The sequence below is a fragment of the Leptosomus discolor genome, chromosome 16 (assembly GCF_034619465.1).
Source record: "Leptosomus discolor isolate bLepDis1 chromosome 16, bLepDis1.hap2, whole genome shotgun sequence".
Lineage (NCBI taxonomy): Eukaryota > Metazoa > Chordata > Aves > Leptosomiformes > Leptosomidae > Leptosomus > Leptosomus discolor.
In genome coordinates, this window is record NC_141406.1 from 1,370,673 (window position 1) to 1,395,263 (window position 24,591).

The 24,591-nt window shown below is 55.0% G+C and overlaps 2 protein-coding genes across 2 annotated transcripts; both read right to left on the minus strand.

The window, feature by feature from the left end:
- Positions 1-4: 4 nt before the first annotated feature.
- Positions 5-12,248, minus strand: LOC147414271 (dynein regulatory complex subunit 10-like). The gene is made up of 8 exons (XM_086474417.1): positions 11,574-12,248; positions 10,068-10,301; positions 8,287-8,358; positions 6,649-6,970; positions 3,715-3,830; positions 3,472-3,617; positions 2,414-2,529; positions 5-186 (listed from the first exon to the last, which is right to left on the minus strand). Exons 1-8 carry the CDS (start codon positions 12,246-12,248, stop codon positions 5-7), a joined length of 1,863 nt encoding a protein of 620 aa, XP_086330543.1.
- Positions 12,249-12,308: 60 nt separating this feature from the next.
- On the minus strand, positions 12,309-24,575 carry LOC147414272 (dynein regulatory complex subunit 10-like). Its single transcript, XM_086474418.1, has 8 exons — positions 23,901-24,575; positions 22,395-22,628; positions 20,616-20,687; positions 18,978-19,299; positions 16,017-16,132; positions 15,774-15,919; positions 14,718-14,833; positions 12,309-12,490 (listed from the first exon to the last, which is right to left on the minus strand). The coding sequence occupies exons 1-8, from the start codon at positions 24,573-24,575 to the stop codon at positions 12,309-12,311; spliced, it is 1,863 nt and encodes a 620-aa protein (XP_086330544.1).
- Positions 24,576-24,591: the final 16 nt, after the last annotated feature.

Here is a 24,591-nt window from a genome sequence, read left to right on the forward strand (position 1 = left end):
GCTCTTACACAAGGGACGCGGCGGCCCAGGGGCAATCCCGGGGCTCGCGGGTATCTCGGGGGTCGGCTCTCGGGGGATGCCGGTCCCGGGCTGCCTCCAGTCCCTGCAGCTCGCTCCGACTCCGGCCGGGCCCCGCTCGCCACTGGCCCCGGCCCACCCGGCCCACCCGCCCGAGTCCTCCGGTTGCTAGGCAACCCAAGGGGGGTGGGGCCGTTCCGGGCCGCCGCAGGCGGGCGGCGCTCGCCCCGCGCTCCCGCGCAGGGAAGGGGCAGTTACCGCTCGGAGCCAACGTCCCGGCTGCTCAGAGCAGACTTCCAGCGGTGGTTTGGTGTCCTGGGCCGCAGGAAAACTTCAGCGGTGCGATAAGGTGCCCGGAGGTTTTTTGATGCGGAGATATCCCCGCTGCTTCCGCATGGTCAGAGACCTGCTCTCCGCGCTCACCAGCTTCGTGCTCCTCTGGCTACAGCCCAGCCTAGGTACTAGCCTCCCACACCGCACTTCACAGGACACCTTCACGCCTGCTCAGGAAGAATCACAGCTGCCATCTGCAACACCTTTGCGTGGCAAGGTTTTGGTAGCAGGGCAGTTACAGGGGTGGCTTCCGTCAGAAGCTGCTACAAGTTGCCCCTATGTCCGAATGCCAGCCGGCGGCAAACAGGCGTTGCACCTGGCTGCCCAAGAAAACCCCACCGAGCTGCTCCTGCCGGGTGGCACCGCGCCCGCCCGCCCACACACCCTTGCAACGGGAGCTCCCGAGAGGCCGCGCAAGACTTTTGAGAGCCCAGCTCCACAGACAAAAAACCTACCAGGAGTCACCACCAAGCAACGTGACAGGCTGGTTTTTAAAGTAAGCTAAACAGCAAACAGCAGGAAATTCCAACGGAACGAAAAGCCGCAACCTGGAACTAAACCAATACCCACAAGGAGGCCGCTTGGGCCTCACGGTGCAGTTTTGCCAATTAAGACGATTTTAGCAAAATGAACTTTCTACCAAGCGAGTCCTGAACAGTCAACAGCCAAATCATCCAGGTTGTGCATCAGGGCAGCCACCTTCCAGACTCAAGCTAGAAAGGTGTCAAAAGCCACAGAGACGAGGCGAGCGCAGCAATTCACCGGCAAGGGCATGACTTAACCTGCAAAGCCTTTAGCAGCAAGGGCAGAGACAGAACATTCGGGCATGCACCTTCAGAGCTGGGATGAGCACAAAGACCCAGCAGAAAGTACGACACGTGGCTCGTAGAACAGCAAGAGACCTTCATACAAGTTATGTCTTAACTTCTCTGCAAAGCAGTCAAACAAGCAGCTGTCCGCATGCTGCCCAGCGGCCTGCTCGCATAGAAGAGGTCAGGGACAGCGCACAGCCCCATACCTGGAGCTTCCTTGCTCCTGCCAGTTAGCGACAAGTCCTCGTGACGTAAAAATGCCAGTTTAGCCCAGGTTGTGTCACAGGTACGCTCTGCAATGAGCCAGCTCAGCTGACACTCAATGGGTTGGCACGGCTGCTTTTTAAGAGCGTTGCTCTTGAGGAGTATCACGGAGGCTTTTTTCCATTTAAGAGAAACTTTACCACCTGTTCTAGACCGTATTTCTGTACTCCTGGCTCACAACCAAATTAACTCCGTTCTCATCCAGCCCAACAATGAAAAAAAGGCACAAAAACCTTCAGCATCACTTTTCCCAAGCAGCTGCTGCAGGTCAGCACTGGCTGAAAGCTTCACCAAGTAATGCAGCTTCAACTCCTTCACATGCTGCTCTGAATAATTTCCTTCGGTGTTCTTGTTTGTCGTTTCAGACTAAAACAGGTCAAATTGTCTTAAAATAAACCCAGTCATTCCAATCTAAATTGCTGAAGAAAACCACTTGTTTGTTCATGACAGACTGGGCACCAATACAGAAAAAAAGATATTCTGACACGGTTACGAGCGGAGCGCTAAACTTCAACAACCTTTTCAAGCCACCTAGCCCTGCTGGTCCAGATCTGGCGTGGAGTTGAAGAGCGTAAGCACACCAGAAAAGGATGACAAGTAAATTAGCTGAATTACCGACAGGGAACTACATTCTCATGGGGGTTGTTGGTCATGGAGCACGTTCGTTTGGCTTGAGTTTTGGAGGAGTTTTAAACAACTCTAAGTAGATAAACGCACCATTGAGCTTCCGACCTTTTACTCGCTGGGGTCCCACCCCAGGCTCCAGATCTCTCTTTCAAAGAGAGATGGAGTTTATATTTACACCTGACAGTGAGATGAAGCTCAGGGATCTGCTTCAGGCTACATGTCAGCAGCTGTAGCAGAGAGGAAAGCAGAAGACGAACTTTGTGTCAGCAGGAATAACAGCTTTTGCATAGCTTTTACAGAGAAGTCCTCGCTCACAGGGTTTGGTACTTTAAAGCCGTATTATTTTATACAGCTCTCACCATCTTTAATATCAGGGATCGGTTCCACGTTCTGAAATACAGCCAACGTACGTTCCACAATACTGAAGGTGACAGAGCACTTGTCTTCCAAGCGACCAGAAGAAACGTGATCCTTCCTAAAGGAGAAAAGCACCAAAATCCTACAAGCCATAGGTTTCTGTTTTGACCACTCAGCTGATACAAAAAACTCAAGAGAACCTACTAACACGACATCACTTCGGATCGACCCTCAGAGCCGCTGGTCCGTGTGCCCGATCCCCTCCTCACTGAACCGACAGCCCGTCTGTATGAAAACCACCACGTCAGACAGCAAAGCAAGGCAGGCGAGCCTTTGGAGCCACCGCCAAGTGCTGGAACTGCCTGCCTTCCCCCAGGAACAGCCCCCTGCCTCCCCCAGCACACCATCCCAGGCCATCCATCCTCTCCCCTCGCCCACCGCCGCCGCAGCGCTCGCGTTTCCACGCACGGTGACTGGAAATGTTTTTAACCTCTGGTCTCCTGCCCAGTAAAAACACCAAGGCAGCACAACCAGGTTACAAAAGCACATCGATTTTAGGCAAGAAGTGGGTCTCCTGCTGTTGGTAGGCTTACGATTCTGGCTTTGGGGGTAGTTGTAGCCCACCTGACGCAGGCGGGGGGGGGGGGGGGGAGGGAGGGGGAGGGGAGGCACGTGAGGCGGCAGCGCGGCGCGGACGCCCCCTGGCGGCGGGGCGGGAAGAGCCCGCGCCCCCCTCCCCCGCCATTTTGACCCCCGCCGCCATTTCGCGGCCCCACGACACGGGCCGGGCCGGGCCGGGGGGGCGTATTGGAGCTTCGCTGCACCGACCCCTTCTTTGCAGCCGGGCAGCAGGGGTGACCGAGCGCCAGCCATGAGGAGAAGCCCTGCTCCCCCTCACCTGCTCCCCCCCCGCCAGCCCGCGGTGCTGCTTTTTACGAGCCCTTCCAGGCGTCCCCAGGTGTACGAGGCCCTTTCCTTTCGCGCCCCCGCCCTCCCAGCCCCAGGGGATCGCCTTTCCCTGATCTCTCTAATCTGCTCTGATCCCCCCTGATCGCGTTACGGCTCGCCCGTCACCTGCACGGGCACCCCTGCCTGCTCGCTCGGGGCAGCCCCGCCGGGCGGGGAAAGAAAGAAGCGGGCGAACTCCAGCCCCGGCTCCGCAGAGGGTTTCTTGCGCCCCCCTGAAGTTGGCCATTTCCTCCCATTCTAAAGAGGTGCCCCTGAGAGCACCGCGCCAGGAGCACCAGCACCTTTGGCGCTAGCGGACACCGAGGCCGCTGGAAAGAGGCCGGGAGCACTTTGCGCTCCAAATGCTGGTGTCGTCCCATCGGAAGGTGTTCTCAGTCTGCCACCCAGCTGAACGCCTCTCCAGATAGGGCTTGACATCTGGAGGCAACATCTGGAGTTCTTGGACAAACTCTGAGACAGGGAAGCCTCCAAAGCAGCGTCCAGCAGCCCCTGACAAACCCCAACCTCCTCTAATCGAAAAGCATGCCCAGACCTTTTGCCAAGAACTGAAGGGCTGTGGGTGTTTGTAAACTGAAGAGCATCCCTGCTGATGCAAATACACCCCCAAACTACCCACCTGGGTGCCAACACCCAAAAGTCTCCGCAGATCCTGGCCTCTCTTGTGGCCGCAAACGAGGGAACAATCCTCCTCCAGCCACGTCTAAGGAGAGAGGGGGGCCTCATCTGATCCTGCCTCTCCCGTCCTTGTGATTCCTTAGGGATTCCAGCCCGCTTGGCATAGGCCCCTGCAGTGGATTGGGCATAGGAGGGCAAAAATCCTGTGATGTATATTGAGCACAGACGTGTCACACCGACCCTCGGACTTTTAACCAAACAAAGAGTTTGGTAAAGGGCAAATCTGTCAGGTCCTTGTGTTTGCTGCTTGGGGCGCTGCTGTGGGATCTCCCCCTCACAGCGAGCTCAGCCCTCGAACATCTCCAGTCACCCTTTGTCCTCAGCAAAATGCCCCCTCTCCGCTTTGGCGTACGTTAGATGGTAAAAAGCATCTCAGCCCTTTTGCTACAGGGACCCATTTCTGAACAGAGGTAGAGGGGCAGACGAGGACTGGAGCCTGGTGGCACTTGGGCTTTGCAGCCAGCTTCACTGCCCTCTCCTGCAAAGAGAGGCTGTGAGGAAGGGCCACTGAAGTCAGTGAGCGAAGAAATGTCACTGGGAGTCTGGATCCAAAGTGCTGCTCGCTCCCAGCATCGTTAAATGCAAAGGATATGTGAGAGGAGGTGCCCGGGCCTTTACGGTAACATGGAACAGCCTAGTTTCCCACGAAAATTAAACAAATAAGACACAGCACTCTGTCTGTGACTGTATCTGCGCCCAATTTCAGTCCTAGTGAGCAGCTCTGTGGTATGAAGTTGCTACAGAGCCGCTGAAAATAGGAGACCAAGGGAGTAAAAACACTTGGCTTGCGCCCCTGTGAAAGGGAAAGGCTGCAGCGAGCTCTTGGGGCGTCAGGCGCTGGACAATCCAAGGAGAGCACGCTGTCAAAACAGGGCTCTGCATTAAACAGGGCGCAGGCTGCTGCTTGGCTGAGGGAGCGACTCGTGGGATTGGGAGCGTGCGGAATATCCTGGCACCAGCGCTCCGTGTTCACAAAGGAGACAGAGCAGTCCTGTAAAAGAAACTTTATTCGAATAAAGGGAGAGTCCGCCGGGCAGATCCCGTGGGGTCTCTCCAAGTTGCTGGGGTCGCAGCCCCCTTTTGGTCCTAATTTCCCGGCCGCAGAGGACCCTCTCCCGTTCCCCGTGGGCTGAGGTACTAGGAAGGCACAGACTTCCCGATCCGCCTACTACAGAGGCTACATTTTTACCCCTTAACGCGTACCCCCCTTTGCATCACGCACCGTGTGTTTCATTAGCATGTCATCGTGCACCTCCTGGGCGGAGAAGATAATATTAATAAGTCTATTAAGCCTGCGCACTGTTTCCTAAAGTGGAAAAGTTCAAACTTCCCTTCAAACTTTCCAGGAAATTTTTTTTTTTGAATGATTTTTCTCTTGCAAGTTGTCTTACCCAACAGAGGTTTGTAGTCGGGTCCTTGGTTTCGGTTGAGATTCACTAATTGCTGAGATATACGGCACCTTTTGTTTTACGAGGCCTGCTGATTACTTCATAAACACACGGCTCCTCTGGATAAACAGTGCCGTGTACTTGCAAAAACACTCTCCTCCTTATCTGTTCATCGCTTAGGTCTGTGGTGTCTTGTACCAGCCTGGGTCACTGCTGCTATATTTTTGTAAAGGCACTCTCATAATCCTATCAGGAGCAAGGCACAAGCTGGGCTGTCCCACATGCTGTCCCACAGATGGCCCCTGCCAAAAACTGCAAACTGCCGCGGGCGGTGCCCAGCCAGGACCCGTGTCCCTTCTCTCACTGGTCAGCAACGGTCCTGCAGCTCCCTCCTGTAGAAACGGACGTGGTCTCTCCAATCCACACAAGCAGAAGCCCTGTCAGATGAAGGGCCTCAGCCTGCCCCCAGGAACGATCTGACTGCCATCTTCAGTAAGAGCAGAGTGGGGCCCTGACCCACAGGCAAGGAGACAAGCCAGGAACCTGCGCTCCTGGCCCAGTCCCTTCAGCAGGAGACGTCCTCCTCCTCGCAGAGGTAGCAAAGCCAAACCTAAAATGGTGTGACATGTCTTCACGCCACTGCTTCCATATCCTCCAGCTAGGAGAGGCAGCCCCAGCCCTGGAGGCACTAATGCAAATGCTCTCTCAAATCTAATGCTTTTGTCTGGAAGAGCTCAGTCCCAGCAGAATCAGCAGCTTTGCCAGGAGGAGAAGCATAGATTTTGTGCTTTATTTCTTGGCCTTCTTGCCTTCCTTGCCCTCCTTGCCCTCCTTGCCCTCCTTGCCCTTCTTGCCTTCCTTGCCCTCCTTGCCTTCCTTGCCCTTCTTGCTCTCCTTGCCCTCCTTGCCCTCCTTGCCCTCCTTGCCCTTCTTGCCTTCCTTGCCCTCCTTGCCTTCCTTGCCCTCCATGCCCTCCTTGCCCTCCTTGCCCTCCTTGCCCTCCTTGCCCTCCTTGCCCTCCTTGCCCTTCTTGCCTTCCTTGCCTTCCTTGCCCTTCTTGCTCTCCTTGCCCTCCTTGCCCTCCTTGCCCTCCTTGACCTTCTTGCCTTCCTTGCCCTCCTTGCCCTCCTTGCCCTCCTTGCCCTTCTTGCCTTCCTTGCCCTCCTTGCCCTCCTTGCCCTTCTTGCCTTCCTTGCCCTCCTTGCCTTCCTTGCCCTCCTTGCCCTTCTTGCCCTTCTTGCCTTCCTTGCCCTCCTTGCCCTCCTTGCCCTCCTTGCCCTCCTTGCCCTCCTTGCCCTTCTTGCCCTCCTTCTTCTTCCTTTCTGCCTTGAGGAGGGACCGGACCAAGTAGCCTCTCCAGATGGCCTGGATGCGGATGGCAGCAAGGGTCCTGGTGGTCATCTCCTTCAAAGCCTTCTTCTCCTGAATCTGGGAATACTCCTGGAGAAGCATAGCCCGTTTCTCCATCAGCAGGGACAGCTGGGCCTTCTCCTTGGCGTAGGCAGCGTGAATCTCCTCATACTTGGCCTGGCAAGACAGCAGACACCAGGTACAGCAATGTTGAGGGCATTCAGCAGCTCCTCCCTGTACATCCCTGGGTAAGGGCTCTTAAACCCATCCCGAAGCCGAGCAGAACCACGACTGGGAGCTGAGCCGAGCCTCTCCAAAGGGAGTCAGAAAAGGAGGCATGTGCCCAGTACCCAGGGAATTTCATTAAATGCCGGGTCCTAGTACCTCCATGCTGCTCTGAAAAATCCTCTCATCATTCTCCCTGTGTTGCCAACAGCACCCACCCTCCGCTGGGAACTCTCACCAGGGAGCACACGCGCAGGTCAGAGATGCTCCTGCAGGTGCTCTGGGCCAAAGGACATCGCTGCAGTCGGGGTGGGGCTGAGCCTGAGCTGAGAGCTTTGCTGAGAAGCCGCTCGGACGAGCGGCACTGAAGCCCAGCTAATACGCTACCCACGGCTGAGAGCGTGACAAGAGCCAGACCGCGTCGGCCTGGAAAAGGCCGAGGACGGGTAGTTTTAATGGTGTTACTGCGCTTCCAGCAGCTGCTCGGCAGCAGGCGATGCCTTTCCTAACGCCTTTGAGGAAGCCACGCGGAGGGGTGGAAGATTAGGGGAACCAGCAGCGTGGACGTGTGTCTGCCTTAGCAAGTTCTGCCCCAAACCTGCCACGACGTGGTGCCACCCAGCGGGCAGGAAACCAAAATAAGCACGTTGTTAAACACCTGACAAGGCGGGGGCATTTCTCACAACTGGCAGCCAGCTTCTAGGCCCCTCCCTACGTTTTGCTTTGTTAGTAATCCAGCAGCTTTTGGCCATCTCCATCAACGGGGCAAGAGCAGGACAGCGACTAAGCCCTTCTCAGAGGCAAGGCTGGGGGGTGCTGATGAGGTTCCCAGCCTGTCGTGGTTCAGTTGGGTGCCAAGGCAGCGGTATGCAGGCTGTTTGGTTTCTCAGCACTTGGCACCTCTCTCAAGGGGGGCAGCAGAAACAACAGGAGCATGATTTGGACACCAGGGCTAATAAGATTGAAGCAAAACTGAAAAACCTGTTCCCTACCATCAGGTGGGCATGTCTGACAGGACGTGGCAACCCATTTGCCCCCAGATACTGGGGGATTTAGCAGTGGATGTAACTTTTTCTAAAGTCAAAGCAGCCGAGAACTCCTCGACATAGGCGGGACAAAGAGACCTAAAGCCTGTCCTTCTTCTGGGTGGAGAGCTGTCCTTTTCCTTTCCACGGCCTCCTGGGTAAAAGCCACCTGTCCATTTGGACAGGAATCTACCTGAACACATCACCTCACACGAGAGCAAAGCACTTTCAAGCGGATGATACCTGTTTTTCTCCCATGTCTTCGTCATATATCTGGATCCAGTTCACAATTTCCTTCTCCAGTTTGCAGATCCTCTGAAACACAAAACGAGATAGGTTCCTTGCAGGCACCTGAAGCCTGGTGAAAAGTAGCCGAGTTAGAAAACAGCGTTGAGCCCCAGCATCATTGTATTGGGGTATAACATCTCCTCCTTGTGGCAAACTTCCCTCAGCTGCCACATAATTCGTTCGCCCTGGGTTGGCAATTCTCATGGCACATTCCCTGAGGCCACAAGGGCCTTATTTGCTTGACAGCATGGAGCTGGGGGCTTGAAACACATCGGAAAGGTGCATCCTGCAGTAGGAAATGAACGTGTCTGATGGAATGTGGCAAGTCATCGACAAACTGGGGCAACCACCCTAAAACCGAAGCAAGAGAGAACAGCAGTTCACTGGGACAGGAACATGAAAGCAGGACAGAAAGTACTCGAAAGCTGGTGCCTTTTAGAAAGAAGAGATCTTTCGAGCTGCAGAACAGTTTCACAGCGGCCATCCTGCAGTATAACCAGGTTCGGGCAGTTTACCTCAAGCTGCTTTCTCAGCTCTGTGGAATCATCAAGAGAAAGGTCAGCTAAAGCCCATCACAAGTGCCACAGGATTTCCTGTATGACACTGACCCAGGAGGATGTCCCAAGGGCTCCCAGGTCATCATGAGGTCACACCTCAGCTAGTTAGACCACAAGCACAATCTTGGGCCTCCCAGGGCTAGGGCAGGTGCTAAGGAGGGGGAAAGGAGACCTCTGCGGTCAGCAATCGGTGTGCCTGAGCACTGGAATGGGCCGAGCCACTCATCAACCAGCACTGCAGGGGCCTGCAGCCTCCGGAGAAACTGCCTGACAAAGCCACTCCATTAAGGAGGTGTAAGTGGGTGCTGTGGGATTCCGTACTGTGGCTCTAGCTTGCATTGGACGCTTCGGCAGTGCCCAGCCCCGCTGCCACTTCGCTCCACATCGTGCAAGGCGAGACTGAAAGCTGCCCCACCACCCGCGTGCGCTGTCCTGCCCCTGGGAGGCCAGGGCGTGTCTGGCGTAGACAGCAAGTGGGAGCAAAAGCGGCGGGGGGGGTGGGGGGAGAATGGTATTTTTCCCCTTCTAGGTTCTCTGCGCCCTGTGTCACCAGCATGCTCTGCTCAGGGCAGAGCTGACGATACTGGGGCCTGCGCCTGCCTGCTGCTCCTGTTTCCTCCTCCTGTATCTGCTCGGCGCTGTGATAAATCACATTTCCCCCTCATTCAACCCAGCCTGGCCCCTCGGCTTGGGCCAGACAGAGCAGGAACCGCTTAGCTCCCAAGACCAGCTGCGCTCCACTGGGAGTACGACAACCAGCTCTACAAGATGATGGGTTAGGTAAAGCCGGTAGCACCTTTGCTCTGCTTACCCTACGCCAAATCCCCTGTTTCTCGACATAGGCCTTGCCTGTCCCGCCGTAGCCTTGCAGCTCTGCCCTCTGACTAGCCCACAACCTCCCTGGCACGCAGTGTCGCGGCGCTGTATCAAGGTGTTTCCAGAGCTAGGTCAGCAGGCAGGAGGAGGACCTGTGAGCAGGCTGCTTCCCTGCTGCCGCTGCAGGGTTGCTTTCCACTGGAGTCAGCAGAGCATGAGGACAGAGCAGGTATCCTCCCGGCCAACACCACGTGCATCCTGCCAGGAACTAGCGGGAACCGAGTAAATGACTTGCAGCAGCCAGACCTGATGGCGCTACAAACGGGTTTCAATCTCCTGTCACAGAGCTCTCCTCCCATTTACCTTTCTGAGAGCCAGCTCTGACGCTTGGTGCTCCAGCACGAGTGCACTGAGTTGTGCTTCCAGCTGCTGAGCGTCCTGCTGTAGCCTGGCGCACCTGGCCTGGGAGGCTTGCAGCACCTCTTTTTGCCGCTTTTCTCCTTCCCGCTTGATCCGCCGGATGCCAGCCTTGTGGTCTTTGGCCAGGTCTTGCATGCTGGTTTCGAGGTCTTTGATCACGTTGTCTTTCCGGCGAATCTAGACCCAGAAAACAAGAGAAAGAAATACCATCGAGTAATGCCAGTCAGGCGAAAAGTGGCCAGGAGAAGTAAGACACCCTCGCAAAGGTGGGGGAGATCCAAGAAGACGCCCTGCTGATCTGGTAGCAACCGGGATCTGCCACTGCTGGCCGAGGGAACAGAGTTAGATTTACACGGGGTGCTTTGAAATCTTCCCCCACCGCTCCTCTGGGAGCCTGGGGATAAAGGGAAGAGAACGAACAAACCATACTGAGACACCCTGGCGCTGCCAAAGAAGAGCCAAAACCAGAGCCACTGGAGCGAGCCCCGGGGCTCCCTCGAGCTTTGGATTAGGCTCAGGGGGACTGTCTGGGGGGACGCGGCTCAGTGTGCTGCCTGCGAGAGAAATCCTCCGCTGGGACTAGGGAAACGCGTTTGTTCGTGATGCCCTGGACAAGCTGCCAAACTGCCCAGAAAAATCTCAAGCGTCTCGATTCACAGCTCTCCAAGGAGCGGAGGGAATGGGGAAAGCAGGCCCTTGTCTCCGTTAGCACCATTCAGCGCGGCGAGCACAAGACAAAACCTTCCCCTCCGGCCCCTCTTGCAGGAAGGAGAAAGAAAAGCATACGGACAAAACAAAGGATGGCTTCTCAGGAGTTCAGGGGCTTGGATGCTGCCGCAGCCCACGGACTCACAGAAGGAGCCTGGGAAATGCCCGTTTCCTTATCGGCACCTCAGTTGCCTTCACTGAAAAAACAAAGAATTGGTGTAATCGCATATTAATCACAAATGCTCTAAGGCAGCTGGTATTACAGAGCTGGAAGTCACAGAAATGTTGGTTTTAAGCAAGAGTGAAGGCAGAGCAGATAGTAAAAATGGATTTCAATCCGTGCAATCTCTCCCTGGAATGACTTTTCATCATTTCAGCAGCAGCTAATGAAGTCTCGCGCTGGCAGCTGGCATTGTACCCCTGCCAAAACACTACCACAGCAATTTGTGCCTGTCCTGCAGCTCCCTTTTAAACTCAGTGACTCGTGTCAGTCAACTTGGCTGATAAGAACAGGTTCCAAACATGCCAAATTCAAGGATTAAAAAAAATAATAATAATAAAATCAAGCACGCAATGAGCATATTTCACAATGAAAATAGTATCTTTACATTTAGGATCTGGTTTAGAAATAATTTCTGGAGCTTCCTCTTCAGGAACTGCAAGAAAAGGACCGGGTTTTAGCGTACCAAAGTTTTGCTTCAGTAACGCTTTGTTGGAAAACATATTCCCACAATATCATACCTGCTCCTCTCGAGTCCGGATTGCTGCTGCCAATTCTGCCTGTAAAGCTGTGATTGCTTCAGTGTTTTCCTTAACCCAGGGGGAGATGTTTTCCATCAAGTGAGTCTTTTTTTCCTCCTCCATTGGACTAGTCAGGAGTCTCTCAACCATGAAGTTCCTGAACTCCCTAAAGGCTTTGATAAACCCTTTTCTCGCCCAGTCTTCACGGCGCAGAGCCTGGCAAAGCAAAGGGTTGGTCAGTAAGTGTCTCAGGACATTTCTAACAGAACGTTTCAGACGTTGCTCCAGCAAGCAGAGACGGCCCCGTTGTTCCTCAGCTCTCCTGGTGTCCCCTTCTTCAGAGCTCGCAAGCAGGTGCTCCACTTCGTTTGAAAGCTTTTGGTGCTCGACCAGGACGTTTGTGATCTCAGGTCCCAGCATATCAGCAAACCCGTCCAGAGAGTCGATAATATGTGGGATCAAACGGCTCATCTCCAGCTTGGCAATTGTCTCATCCAAGACGGTGATGATTCTTTCCGTCTCAACGCTACCAGGTCTCACACCGTGTGGATCTAACGTCTTCGCGGCACCTGGTGGGATCACTGCCTTCCCTGGAGTCGCCATGCGCTTCACCAGGGGCTTGTTTCTTTGCTTCCAAGACGGTGCCTGGAGCACAGCTGGATCCCCTGCCGCCATGGCTTCGGTTCAACGCTGGTGAGCGGAGCGCTTTGAGCTCTAGCAAGGACACGGCTGCTCTTACACAAGGGACGCGGCGGCCCAGGGGCAATCCCGGGGCTCGCGGGTATCTCGGGGGTCGGCTCTCGGGGGATGCCGGTCCCGGGCTGCCTCCAGTCCCTGCAGCTCGCTCCGACTCCGGCCGGGCCCCGCTCGCCACTGGCCCCGGCCCACCCGGCCCACCCGCCCGAGTCCTCCGGTTGCTAGGCAACCCAAGGGGGGTGGGGCCGTTCCGGGCCGCCGCAGGCGGGCGGCGCTCGCCCCGCGCTCCCGCGCAGGGAAGGGGCAGTTACCGCTCGGAGCCAACGTCCCGGCTGCTCAGAGCAGACTTCCAGCGGTGGTTTGGTGTCCTGGGCCGCAGGAAAACTTCAGCGGTGCGATAAGGTGCCCGGAGGTTTTTTGATGCGGAGATATCCCCGCTGCTTCCGCATGGTCAGAGACCTGCTCTCCGCGCTCGCCAGCTTCGTGCTCCTCTGGCTACAGCCCAGCCTAGGTACTAGCCTCCCACACCGCACTTCACAGGACACCTTCACGCCTGCTCAGGAAGAATCACAGCTGCCATCTGCAACACCTTTGCGTGGCAAGGTTTTGGTAGCAGGGCAGTTACAGGGGTGGCTTCCGTCAGAAGCTGCTACAAGTTGCCCCTATGTCCGAATGCCAGCCGGCGGCAAACAGGCGTTGCACCTGGCTGCCCAAGAAAACCCCACCGAGCTGCTCCTGCCGGGTGGCACCGCGCCCGCCCGCCCACACACCCTTGCAACGGGAGCTCCCGAGAGGCCGCGCAAGACTTTTGAGAGCCCAGCTCCACAGACAAAAAACCTACCAGGAGTCACCACCAAGCAACGTGACAGGCTGGTTTTTAAAGTAAGCTAAACAGCAAACAGCAGGAAATTCCAACGGAACGAAAAGCCGCAACCTGGAACTAAACCAATACCCACAAGGAGGCCGCTTGGGCCTCACGGTGCAGTTTTGCCAATTAAGACGATTTTAGCAAAATGAACTTTCTACCAAGCGAGTCCTGAACAGTCAACAGCCAAATCATCCAGGTTGTGCATCAGGGCAGCCACCTTCCAGACTCAAGCTAGAAAGGTGTCAAAAGCCACAGAGACGAGGCGAGCGCAGCAATTCACCGGCAAGGGCATGACTTAACCTGCAAAGCCTTTAGCAGCAAGGGCAGAGACAGAACATTCGGGCATGCACCTTCAGAGCTGGGATGAGCACAAAGACCCAGCAGAAAGTACGACACGTGGCTCGTAGAACAGCAAGAGACCTTCATACAAGTTATGTCTTAACTTCTCTGCAAAGCAGTCAAACAAGCAGCTGTCCGCATGCTGCCCAGCGGCCTGCTCGCATAGAAGAGGTCAGGGACAGCGCACAGCCCCATACCTGGAGCTTCCTTGCTCCTGCCAGTTAGCGACAAGTCCTCGTGACGTAAAAATGCCAGTTTAGCCCAGGTTGTGTCACAGGTACGCTCTGCAATGAGCCAGCTCAGCTGACACTCCATGGGTTGGCACGGCTGCTTTTTAAGAGCGTTGCTCTTGAGGAGTATCACGGAGGCTTTTTTCCATTTAAGAGAAACTTTACCACCTGTTCTAGACCGTATTTCTGTACTCCTGGCTCACAACCAAATTAACTCCGTTCTCATCCAGCCCAACAATGAAAAAAAGGCACAAAAACCTTCAGCATCACTTTTCCCAAGCAGCTGCTGCAGGTCAGCACTGGCTGAAAGCTTCACCAAGTAATGCAGCTTCAACTCCTTCACATGCTGCTCTGAATAATTTCCTTCGGTGTTCTTGTTTGTCGTTTCAGACTAAAACAGGTCAAATTGTCTTAAAATAAACCCAGTCATTCCAATCTAAATTGCTGAAGAAAACCACTTGTTTGTTCATGACAGACTGGGCACCAATACAGAAAAAAAGATATTCTGACACGGTTACGAGCGGAGCGCTAAACTTCAACAACCTTTTCAAGCCACCTAGCCCTGCTGGTCCAGATCTGGCGTGGAGTTGAAGAGCGTAAGCACACCAGAAAAGGATGACAAGTAAATTAGCTGAATTACCGACAGGGAACTACATTCTCATGGGGGTTGTTGGTCATGGAGCACGTTCGTTTGGCTTGAGTTTTGGAGGAGTTTTAAACAACTCTAAGTAGATAAACGCACCATTGAGCTTCCGACCTTTTACTCGCTGGGGTCCCACCCCAGGCTCCAGGTCTCTCTTTCAAAGAGAGATGGAGTTTATATTTACACCTGACAGTGAGATGAAGCTCAGGGATCTGCTTCAGGCTACATGTCAGCAGCTGTGGCAGAGAGGAAAGCAGAAGACGAACTTTGTGTCAGCAGGAATAACAGCTTTTGCATAGCTTTTACAGAGAAGTCCTCGCTCACAGGGTTTGGTACTTTAAAGCCGTATTATTTTATACAGCTCTCACCATCTTTAATATCAGGGATCGGTTCCACGTTCTGAAATACAGCCAACGTACGTTCCACAATACTGAAGGTGACAGAGCACTTGTCTTCCAAGCGACCAGAAGAAACGTGATCCTTCCTAAAGGAGAAAAGCACCAAAATCCTACAAGCCATAGGTTTCTATTTTGACCACTCAGCTGATACAAAGAACTCAAGAGAACCTACTAACACGACATCACTTCGGATCGACCCTCAGAGCCGCTGGTCCGTGTGCCCGATCCCCTCCTCACTGAACCGACAGCCCGTCTGTATGAAAACCACCACGTCAGACAGCAAAGCAAGGCAGGCGAGCCTTTGGAGCCACCGCCAAGTGCTGGAACTGCCTGCCTTCCCCCAGGAACAGCCCCCTGCCTCCCCCAGCACACCATCCCAGGCCATCCATCCTCTCCCCTCGCCCACCGCCGCCGCAGCGCTCGCGTTTCCACGCACGGTGACTGGAAATGTTTTTAACCTCTGGTCTCCTGCCCAGTAAAAACACCAAGGCAGCACAACCAGGTTACAAAAGCACATCGATTTTAGGCAAGAAGTGGGTCTCCTGCTGTTGGTAGGCTTACGATTCTGGCTTTGGGGGTAGTTGTAGCCCACCTGACGCAGGTGGGGGGGGAGAGAGGGGGAGGAGAGGAGAGGCACGTGAGGCGGCAGCGCGGCGCGGACGCCCCCTGGCGGCGGGGCGGGAAGAGCCCGCGCCCCCCTCCCCCGCCATTTTGACCCCCGCCGCCATTTCGCGGCCCCACGACACGGGCCGGGCCGGGCCGGGGGGGCGTATTGGAGCTTCGCTGCACCGACCCCTTCTTTGCAGCCGGGCAGCAGGGGTGACCGAGCGCCAGCCATGAGGAGAAGCCCTGCTCCCCCTCACCTGCTCCCCCCCCCGCCAGCCCGCGGTGCTGCTTTTTACGAGCCCTTCCAGGCGTCCCCAGGTGTACGAGGCCCTTTCCTTTCGCGCCCCCGCCCTCCCAGCCCCAGGGGATCGCCTTTCCCTGATCTCTCTAATCTGCTCTGATCCCCCCTGATCGCGTTACGGCTCGCCCGTCACCTGCACGGGCACCCCTGCCTGCTCGCTCGGGGCAGCCCCGCCGGGCGGGGAAAGAAAGAAGCGGGCGAACTCCAGCCCCGGCTCCGCAGAGGGTTTCTTGCGCCCCCCTGAAGTTGGCCATTTCCTCCCATTCTAAAGAGGTGCCCCTGAGAGCACCACGCCAGGAGCACCAGCACCTTTGGCGCTAGCGGACACCGAGGCCGCTGGAAAGAGGCCGGGAGCACTTTGCGCTCCAAATGCTGGTGTCGTCCCATCGGAAGGTGTTCTCAGTCTGCCACCCAGCTGAACGCCTCTCCAGATAGGGCTTGACATCTGGAGGCAACATCTGGAGTTCTTGGACAAACTCTGAGACAGGGAAGCCTCCAAAGCAGCGTCCAGCAGCCCCTGACAAACCCCAACCTCCTCTAATCGAAAAGCATGCCCAGACCTTTTGCCAAGAACTGAAGGGCTGTGGGTGTTTGTAAACTGAAGAGCATCCCTGCTGATGCAAATACACCCCCAAACTACCCACCTGGGTGCCAACACCCAAAAGTCTCCGCAGATCCTGGCCTCTCTTGTGGCCGCAAACGAGGGAACAATCCTCCTCCAGCCACGTCTAAGGAGAGAGGGGGGCCTCATCTGATCCTGCCTCTCCCGTCCTTGTGATTCCTTAGGGATTCCAGCCCGCTTGGCATAGGCCCCTGCAGTGGATTGGGCATAGGAGGGCAAAAATCCTGTGATGTATATTGAGCACAGACGTGTCACACCGACCCTCGGACTTTTAACCAAACAAAGAGTTTGGTAAAGGGCAAATCTGTCAGGTCCTTGTGTTTGCTGCTTGGGGCGCTGCTGTGGGATCTCCCCCTCACAGCGAGCTCAGCCCTCGAACATCTCCAGTCACTCTTTGTCCTCAGCAAAATGCCCCCTCTCCGCTTTGGCGTACGTTAGATGGTAAAAAGCATCTCGGCCCTTTTGCTACAGGGACCCATTTCTGAACAGAGGTAGAGGGGCAGACGAGGACTGGAGCCTGGTGGCACTTGGGCTTTGCAGCCAGCTTCACTGCCCTCTCCTGCAAAGAGAGGCTGTGAGGAAGGGCCACTGAAGTCAGTGAGCGAAGAAATGTCACTGGGAGTCTGGATCCAAAGTGCTGCTCGCTCCCAGCATCGTTAAATGCAAAGGATATGTGAGAGGAGGTGCCCGGGCCTTTACGGTAACATGGAACAGCCTAGTTTCCCACAAAAATTAAACAAATAAGACACAGCACTCTGTCTGTGACTGTATCTGCGCCCAATTTCAGTCCTAGTGAGCAGCTCTGTGGTATGAAGTTGCTACAGAGCCGCTGAAAATAGGAGACCAAGGGAGTAAAAACACTTGGCTTGCGCCCCTGTGAAAGGGAAAGGCTGCAGCGAGCTCTTGGGGCGTCAGGCGCTGGACAATCCAAGGAGAGCACGCTGTCAAAACAGGGCTCTGCATTAAACAGGGCGCAGGCTGCTGCTTGGCTGAGGGAGCGACTCGTGGGATTGGGAGCGTGCGGAATATCCTGGCACCAGCGCTCCGTGTTCACAAAGGAGACAGAGCAGTCCTGTAAAAGAAACTTTATTCGAATAAAGGGAGAGTCCGCCGGGCAGATCCCGTGGGGTCTCTCCAAGTTGCTGGGGTCGCAGCCCCCTTTTGGTCCTAATTTCCCGGCCGCAGAGGACCCTCTCCCGTTCCCCGTGGGCTGAGGTACTAGGAAGGCACAGACTTCCCGATCCGCCTACTACAGAGGCTACATTTTTACCCCTTAACGCGTACCCCCCTTTGCATCACGCACCGTGTGTTTCATTAGCATGTCATCGTGCACCTCCTGGGCGGAGAAGATAATATTAATAAGTCTATTAAGCCTGCGCACTGTTTCCTAAAGTGGAAAAGTTCAAACTTCCCTTCAAACTTTCCAGGAAATTTTTTTTTTTGAATGATTTTTCTCTTGCAAGTTGTCTTACCCAACAGAGGTTTGTAGTCGGGTCCTTGGTTTCGGTTGAGATTCACTAATTGCTGAGATATACGGCACCTTTTGTTTTACGAGGCCTGCTGATTACTTCATAAACACACGGCTCCTCTGGATAAACAGTGCCGTGTACTTGCAAAAACACTCTCCTCCTTATCTGTTCATCGCTTAGGTCTGTGGTATCTTGTACCAGCCTGGGTCACTGCTGCTATATTTTTGTAAAGGCACTCTCATAATCCTATCAGGAGCAAGGCACAAGCTGGGCTGTCCCACATGCTGTCCCACAGATGGCCCCTGCCAAAAACTGCAAACTGCCGCGGGCGGTGCCCAGCCAGGACCCGTGTCCCTTCTCTCACTGGTCAGCAACGGTCCTGCAGCTCCCTCCTGTAGAAACGGACGTGGTCTCTCCAATCCACACAAGCAGAAGCCCTGTCAGATGAAGGGCCTCAGCCTGCCCCCAGGAACGATCTGACTGCCATCTTCAGTAAGAGCAGAGTGGGGCCCTGACCCACAGGCAAGGAGACAAGCCAGGAACCTGCGCTCCTGGCCCAGTCCCTTCAGCAGGAGACGTCCTCCTCCTCGCAGAGGTAGCAAAGCCAAACCTAAAATGGTGTGACATGTCTTCACGCCACTGCTTCCATATCCTCCAGCTAGGAGAGGCAGCCCCAGCCCTGGAGGCACTAATGCAAATGCTCTCTCAAATCTAATGCTTTTGTCTGGAAGAGCTCAGTCCCAGCAGAATCAGCAGCTTTGCCAGGAGGAGAAGCATAGATTTTGTGCTTTATTTCTTGGCCTTCTTGGCCTTCTTGCCTTCCTTGCCCTCCTTGCCCTCCTTGCCCTCCTTGCCCTCCTTGCCCTTCTTGCCTTCCTTGCCCTCCTTGCCTTCCTTGCCCTTCTTGCTCTCCTTGCCCTCCTTGCCCTCCTTGCCCTCCTTGCCCTTCTTGCCTTCCTTGCCCTCCTTGCCTTCCTTGCCCTCCATGCCCTCCTTGCCCTCCTTGCCCTCCTTGCCCTCCTTGCCCTCCTTGCCCTCCTTGCCCTCCTTGCCCTTCTTGCCTTCCTTGCCTTCCTTGCCCTTCTTGCTCTCCTTGCCCTCCTTGCCCTCCTTGCCCTCCTTGACCTTCTTGCCTTCCTTGCCCTCCTTGCCCTCCTTGCCCTCCTTGCCCTTCTTGCCTTCCTTGCCCTCCTTGCCCTCCTTGCCCTTCTTGCCTTCCTTGCCCTCCTTGCCTTCCTTGCCCTCCTTGCCCTTCTTGCCCTTCTTGCCTTCCTTGCCCTCCTTGCCCTCCTTGCCCTCCTTGCCCTCCTTGCCCTCCTTGCCCTTCTTGCCCTCCTTCTTCTTCCTTTCTGCCTTGAGGAGGGACCGGACCAAGTAGCCTCTCCAGATGGCCTGGATGCGGATGGCAGCAAGGGTCCTGGTGGTCATCTCCTTCAAAGCCTTCTTCTCCTGAATCTGGGAATACTCCTGGAGAAGCATAGCCCGTTTCTCCATCAGCAGGGACAGCTGGGCCTTCTCCTTGGCGTAGGCAGCGTGAATCTCCTCATACTTGGCCTGGCAAGACAGCAGACACCAGGTACAGCAATGTTGAGGGCATTCAGCAGCTCCTCCCTGTACATCCCTGGGTAAGGGCTCTTAAACCCATCCCGAAGCCGAGCAGAACCACGACTGGGAGCTGAGCCGAGCCTCTCCAAAGGGAGTCAGAAAAGGAGGCATGTGCCCAGTACCCAGGGAATTTCATTAAATGCCGGGTCCTAGTACCTCCATGCTGCTCTGAAAAATCCTCTCATCATTCTCCCTGTGTTGCCAACAGCACCCACCCTCCGCTGGGAACTCTCACCAGGGAGCACACGCGCAGGTCAGAGATGCTCCTGCAGGTGCTCTGGGCCAAAGGACATCGCTGCAGTCGGGGTGGGGCTGAGCCTGAGCTGAGAGCTTTGCTGAGAAGCCGCTCGGACGAGCGGCACTGAAGCCCAGCTAATACGCTACCCACGGCTGAGAGCGTGACAAGAGCCAGACCGCGTCGGCCTGGAAAAGGCCGAGGACGGGTAGTTTTAATGGTGTTACTGCGCTTCCAGCAGCTGCTCGGCAGCAGGCGATGCCTTTCCTAACGCCTTTGAGGAAGCCACGCGGAGGGGTGGAAGATTAGGGGAACCAGCAGCGTGGACGTGTGTCTGCCTTAGCAAGTTCTGCCCCAAACCTGCCACGACGTGGTGCCACCCAGCGGGCAGGAAACCAAAATAAGCACGTTGTTAAACACCTGACAAGGCGGGGGCATTTCTCACAACTGGCAGCCAGCTTCTAGGCCCCTCCCTACGTTTTGCTTTGTTAGTAATCCAGCAGCTTTTGGCCATCTCCATCAACGGGGCAAGAGCAGGACAGCGACTAAGCCCTTCTCAGAGGCAAGGCTGGGGGGTGCTGATGAGGTTCCCAGCCTGTCGTGGTTCAGTTGGGTGCCAAGGCAGCGGTATGCAGGCTGTTTGGTTTCTCAGCACTTGGCACCTCTCTCAAGGGGGGCAGCAGAAACAACAGGAGCATGATTTGGACACCAGGGCTAATAAGATTGAAGCAAAACTGAAAAACCTGTTCCCTACCATCAGGTGGGCATGTCTGACAGGACGTGGCAACCCATTTGCCCCCAGATACTGGGGGATTTAGCAGTGGATGTAACTTTTTCTAAAGTCAAAGCAGCCGAGAACTCCTCGACATAGGCGGGACAAAGAGACCTAAAGCCTGTCCTTCTTCTGGGTGGAGAGCTGCCCTTTTCCTTTCCACGGCCTCCTGGGTAAAAGCCACCTGTCCATTTGGACAGGAATCTACCTGAACACATCACCTCACACGAGAGCAAAGCACTTTCAAGCGGATGATACCTGTTTTTCTCCCATGTCTTCGTCATATATCTGGATCCAGTTCACAATTTCCTTCTCCAGTTTGCAGATCCTCTGAAACACAAAACGAGATAGGTTCCTTGCAGGCACCTGAAGCCTGGTGAAAAGTAGCCGAGTTAGAAAACAGCGTTGAGCCCCAGCATCATTGTATTGGGGTATAACATCTCCTCCTTGTGGCAAACTTCCCTCAGCTGCCACATAATTCGTTCGCCCTGGGTTGGCAATTCTCATGGCACATTCCCTGAGGCCACAAGGGCCTTATTTGCTTGACAGCATGGAGCTGGGGGCTTGAAACACATCGGAAAGGTGCATCCTGCAGTAGGAAATGAACGTGTCTGATGGAATGTGGCAAGTCATCGACAAACTGGGGCAACCACCCTAAAACCGAAGCAAGAGAGAACAGCAGTTCACTGGGACAGGAACATGAAAGCAGGACAGAAAGTACTCGAAAGCTGGTGCCTTTTAGAAAGAAGAGATCTTTCGAGCTGCAGAACAGTTTCACAGCGGCCATCCTGCAGTATAACCAGGTTCGGGCAGTTTACCTCAAGCTGCTTTCTCAGCTCTGTGGAATCATCAAGAGAAAGGTCAGCTAAAGCCCATCACAAGTGCCACAGGATTTCCTGTATGACACTGACCCAGGAGGATGTCCCAAGGGCTCCCAGGTCATCATGAGGTCACACCTCAGCTATTTAGACCACAAGCACAATCTTGGGCCTCCCAGGGCTAGGGCAGGTGCTAAGGAGGGGGAAAGGAGACCTCTGCGGTCAGCAATCGGTGTGCCTGAGCACTGGAATGGGCCGAGCCACTCATCAACCAGCACTGCAGGGGCCTGCAGCCTCCGGAGAAACTGCCTGACAAAGCCACTCCATTAAGGAGGTGTAAGTGGGTGCTGTGGGATTCCGTACTGTGGCTCTAACTTGCATTGGACGCTTCGGCAGTGCCCAGCCCCGCTGCCACTTCGCTCCACGTCGTGCAAGGCGAGACTGAAAGCTGCCCCACCACCCGCGTGCGCTGTCCTGCCCCTGGGAGGCCAGGGCGTGTCTGGCGTAGACAGCAAGTGGGAGCAAAAGCGGGGGGGGGTGGGGGGAGAATGGTATTTTTCCCCTTCTAGGTTCTCTGCGCCCTGTGTCACCAGCATGCTCTGCTCAGGGCAGAGCTGACGATACTGGGGCCTGCGCCTGCCTGCTGCTCCTGTTTCCTCCTCCTGTATCTGCTCGGCGCTGTGATAAATCACATTTCCCCCTCATTCAACCCAGCCTGGCCCCTCGGCTTGGGCCAGACAGAGCAGGAACCGCTTAGCTCCCAAGACCAGCTGCGCTCCACTGGGAGTACGACAACCAGCTCTACAAGATGATGGGTTAGGTAAAGCCGGTAGCACCTTTGCTCTGCTTACCCTACGCCAAATCCCCTGTTTCTCGACATAGGCCTTGCCTGTCCCGCCGTAGCCTTGCAGCTCTGCCCTCTGACTAGCCCACAACCTCCCTGGCACGCAGTGTCGCGGCGCTGTATCAAGGTGTTTCCAGAGCTAGGTCAGCAGGCAGGAGGAGGACCTGTGAGCAGGCTGCTTCCCTGCTGCCGCTGCAGGGTTGCTTTCCACTGGAGTCAGCAGAGCATGAGGACAGAGCAGGTATCCTCCCGGCCAACACCACGTGCATCCTGCCAGGAACTAGCGGGAACCGAGTAAATGACTTGCAGCAGCCAGACCTGACGGCGCTACAAACGGGTTTCAATCTCCTGTCACAGAGCTCTCCTCCCCTTTACCTTTCGGAGAGCCAGCTCTGACGCTTGGTGCTCCAGCACGAGTGCACTGAGTTGTGCTTCCAGCTGCTGAGCGTCCTGCTGTAGCCTGGCGCACCTGGCCTGGGAGGCTTGCAGCACCTCTTTTTGCCGCTTTTCTCCTTCCCGCTTGATCCGCCGGATGCCAGCCTTGTGGTCTTTGGCCAGGTCTTGCATGCTGGTTTCGAGGTCTTTGATCACGTTGTCTTTCCGGCGAATCTAGACCCAGAAAACAAGAGAAAGAAATACCATCGAGTAATGCCAGTCAGGCGAAAAGTGGCCAGGAGAAGTAAGACACCCTCGCAAAGGTGGGGGAGATCCAAGAAGATGCCCTGCTGATCTGGTAGCAACCGGGATCTGCCACTGCTGGCCGAGGGAACAGAGTTAGATTTACACGGGGTGCTTTGAAATCTTCCCCCACCGCTCCTCTGGGAGCCTGGGGATAAAGGGAAGAGAACGAACAAACCATACTGAGACACCCTGGCGCTGCCAAAGAAGAGCCAAAACCAGAGCCACTGGAGCGAGCCCCGGGGCTCCCTCGAGCTTTGGATTAGGCTCAGGGGGACTGTCTGGGGGGACGCGGCTCAGTGTGCTGCCTGCGAGAGAAATCCTCCGCTGGGACTAGGGAAACGCGTTTGTTCGTGATGCCCTGGACAAGCTGCCAAACTGCCCAGAAAAATCTCAAGCGTCTCGATTCACAGCTCTCCAAGGAGCGGAGGGAATGGGGAAAGCAGGCCCTTGTCTCCGTTAGCACCATTCAGCGCGGCGAGCACAAGACAAAACCTTCCCCTCCGGCCCCTCTTGCAGGAAGGAGAAAGAAAAGCATACGGACAAAACAAAGGATGGCTTCTCAGGAGTTCAGGGGCTTGGATGCTGCCGCAGCCCACGGACTCACAGAAGGAGCCTGGGAAATGCCCGTTTCCTTATCGGCACCTCAGTTGCCTTCACTGAAAAAACAAAGAATTGGTGTAATCGCATATTAATCACAAATGCTCTAAGGCAGCTGGTATTACAGAGCTGGAAGTCACAGAAATGTTGGTTTTAAGCAAGAGTGAAGGCAGAGCAGATAGTAAAAATGGATTTCAATCCGTGCAATCTCTCCCTGGAATGACTTTTCATCATTTCAGCAGCAGCTAATGAAGTCTCGCGCTGGCAGCTGGCATTGTACCCCTGCCAAAACACTACCACAGCAATTTGTGCCTGTCCTGCAGCTCCCTTTTAAACTCAGTGACTCGTGTCAGTCAGCTTGGCTGATAAGAACAGGTTCCAAACATGCCAAATTCAAGGATTAAAAAAAATAATAATAATAAAATCAAGCACGCAATGAGCATATTTCACAATGAAAATAGTATCTTTACATTTAGGATCTGGTTTAGAAATAATTTCTGGAGCTTCCTCTTCAGGAACTGCAAGAAAAGGACCGGGTTTTAGCGTACCAAAGTTTTGCTTCAGTAACGCTTTGTTGGAAAACATATTCCCACAATATCATACCTGCTCCTCTCGAGTCCGGATTGCTGCTGCCAATTCTGCCTGTAAAGCTGTGATTGCTTCAGTGTTTTCCTTAACCCAGGGGGAGATGTTTTCCATCAAGTGAGTCTTTTTTTCCTCCTCCATTGGACTAGTCAGGAGTCTCTCAACCATGAAGTTCCTGAACTCCCTAAAGGCTTTGATAAACCCTTTTCTCGCCCAGTCTTCACGGCGCAGAGCCTGGCAAAGCAAAGGGTTGGTCAGTAAGTGTCTCAGGACATTTCTAACAGAACGTTTCAGACGTTGCTCCAGCAAGCAGAGACGGCCCCGTTGTTCCTCAGCTCTCCTGGTGTCCCCTTCTTCAGAGCTCGCAAGCAGGTGCTCCACTTCGTTTGAAAGCTTTTGGTGCTCGACCAGGACGTTTGTGATCTCAGGTCCCAGCATATCAGCAAACCCGTCCAGAGAGTCGATAATATGTGGGATCAAACGGCTCATCTCCAGCTTGGCAATTGTCTCATCCAAGACGGTGATGATTCTTTCCGTCTCAACGCTACCAGGTCTCACACCGTGTGGATCTAACGTCTTCGCGGCACCTGGTGGGATCACTGCCTTCCCTGGAGTCGCCATGCGCTTCACCAGGGGCTTGTTTCTTTGCTTCCAAGACGGTGCCTGGAGCACAGCTGGATCCCCTGCCGCCATGGCTTCGGTTCAACGC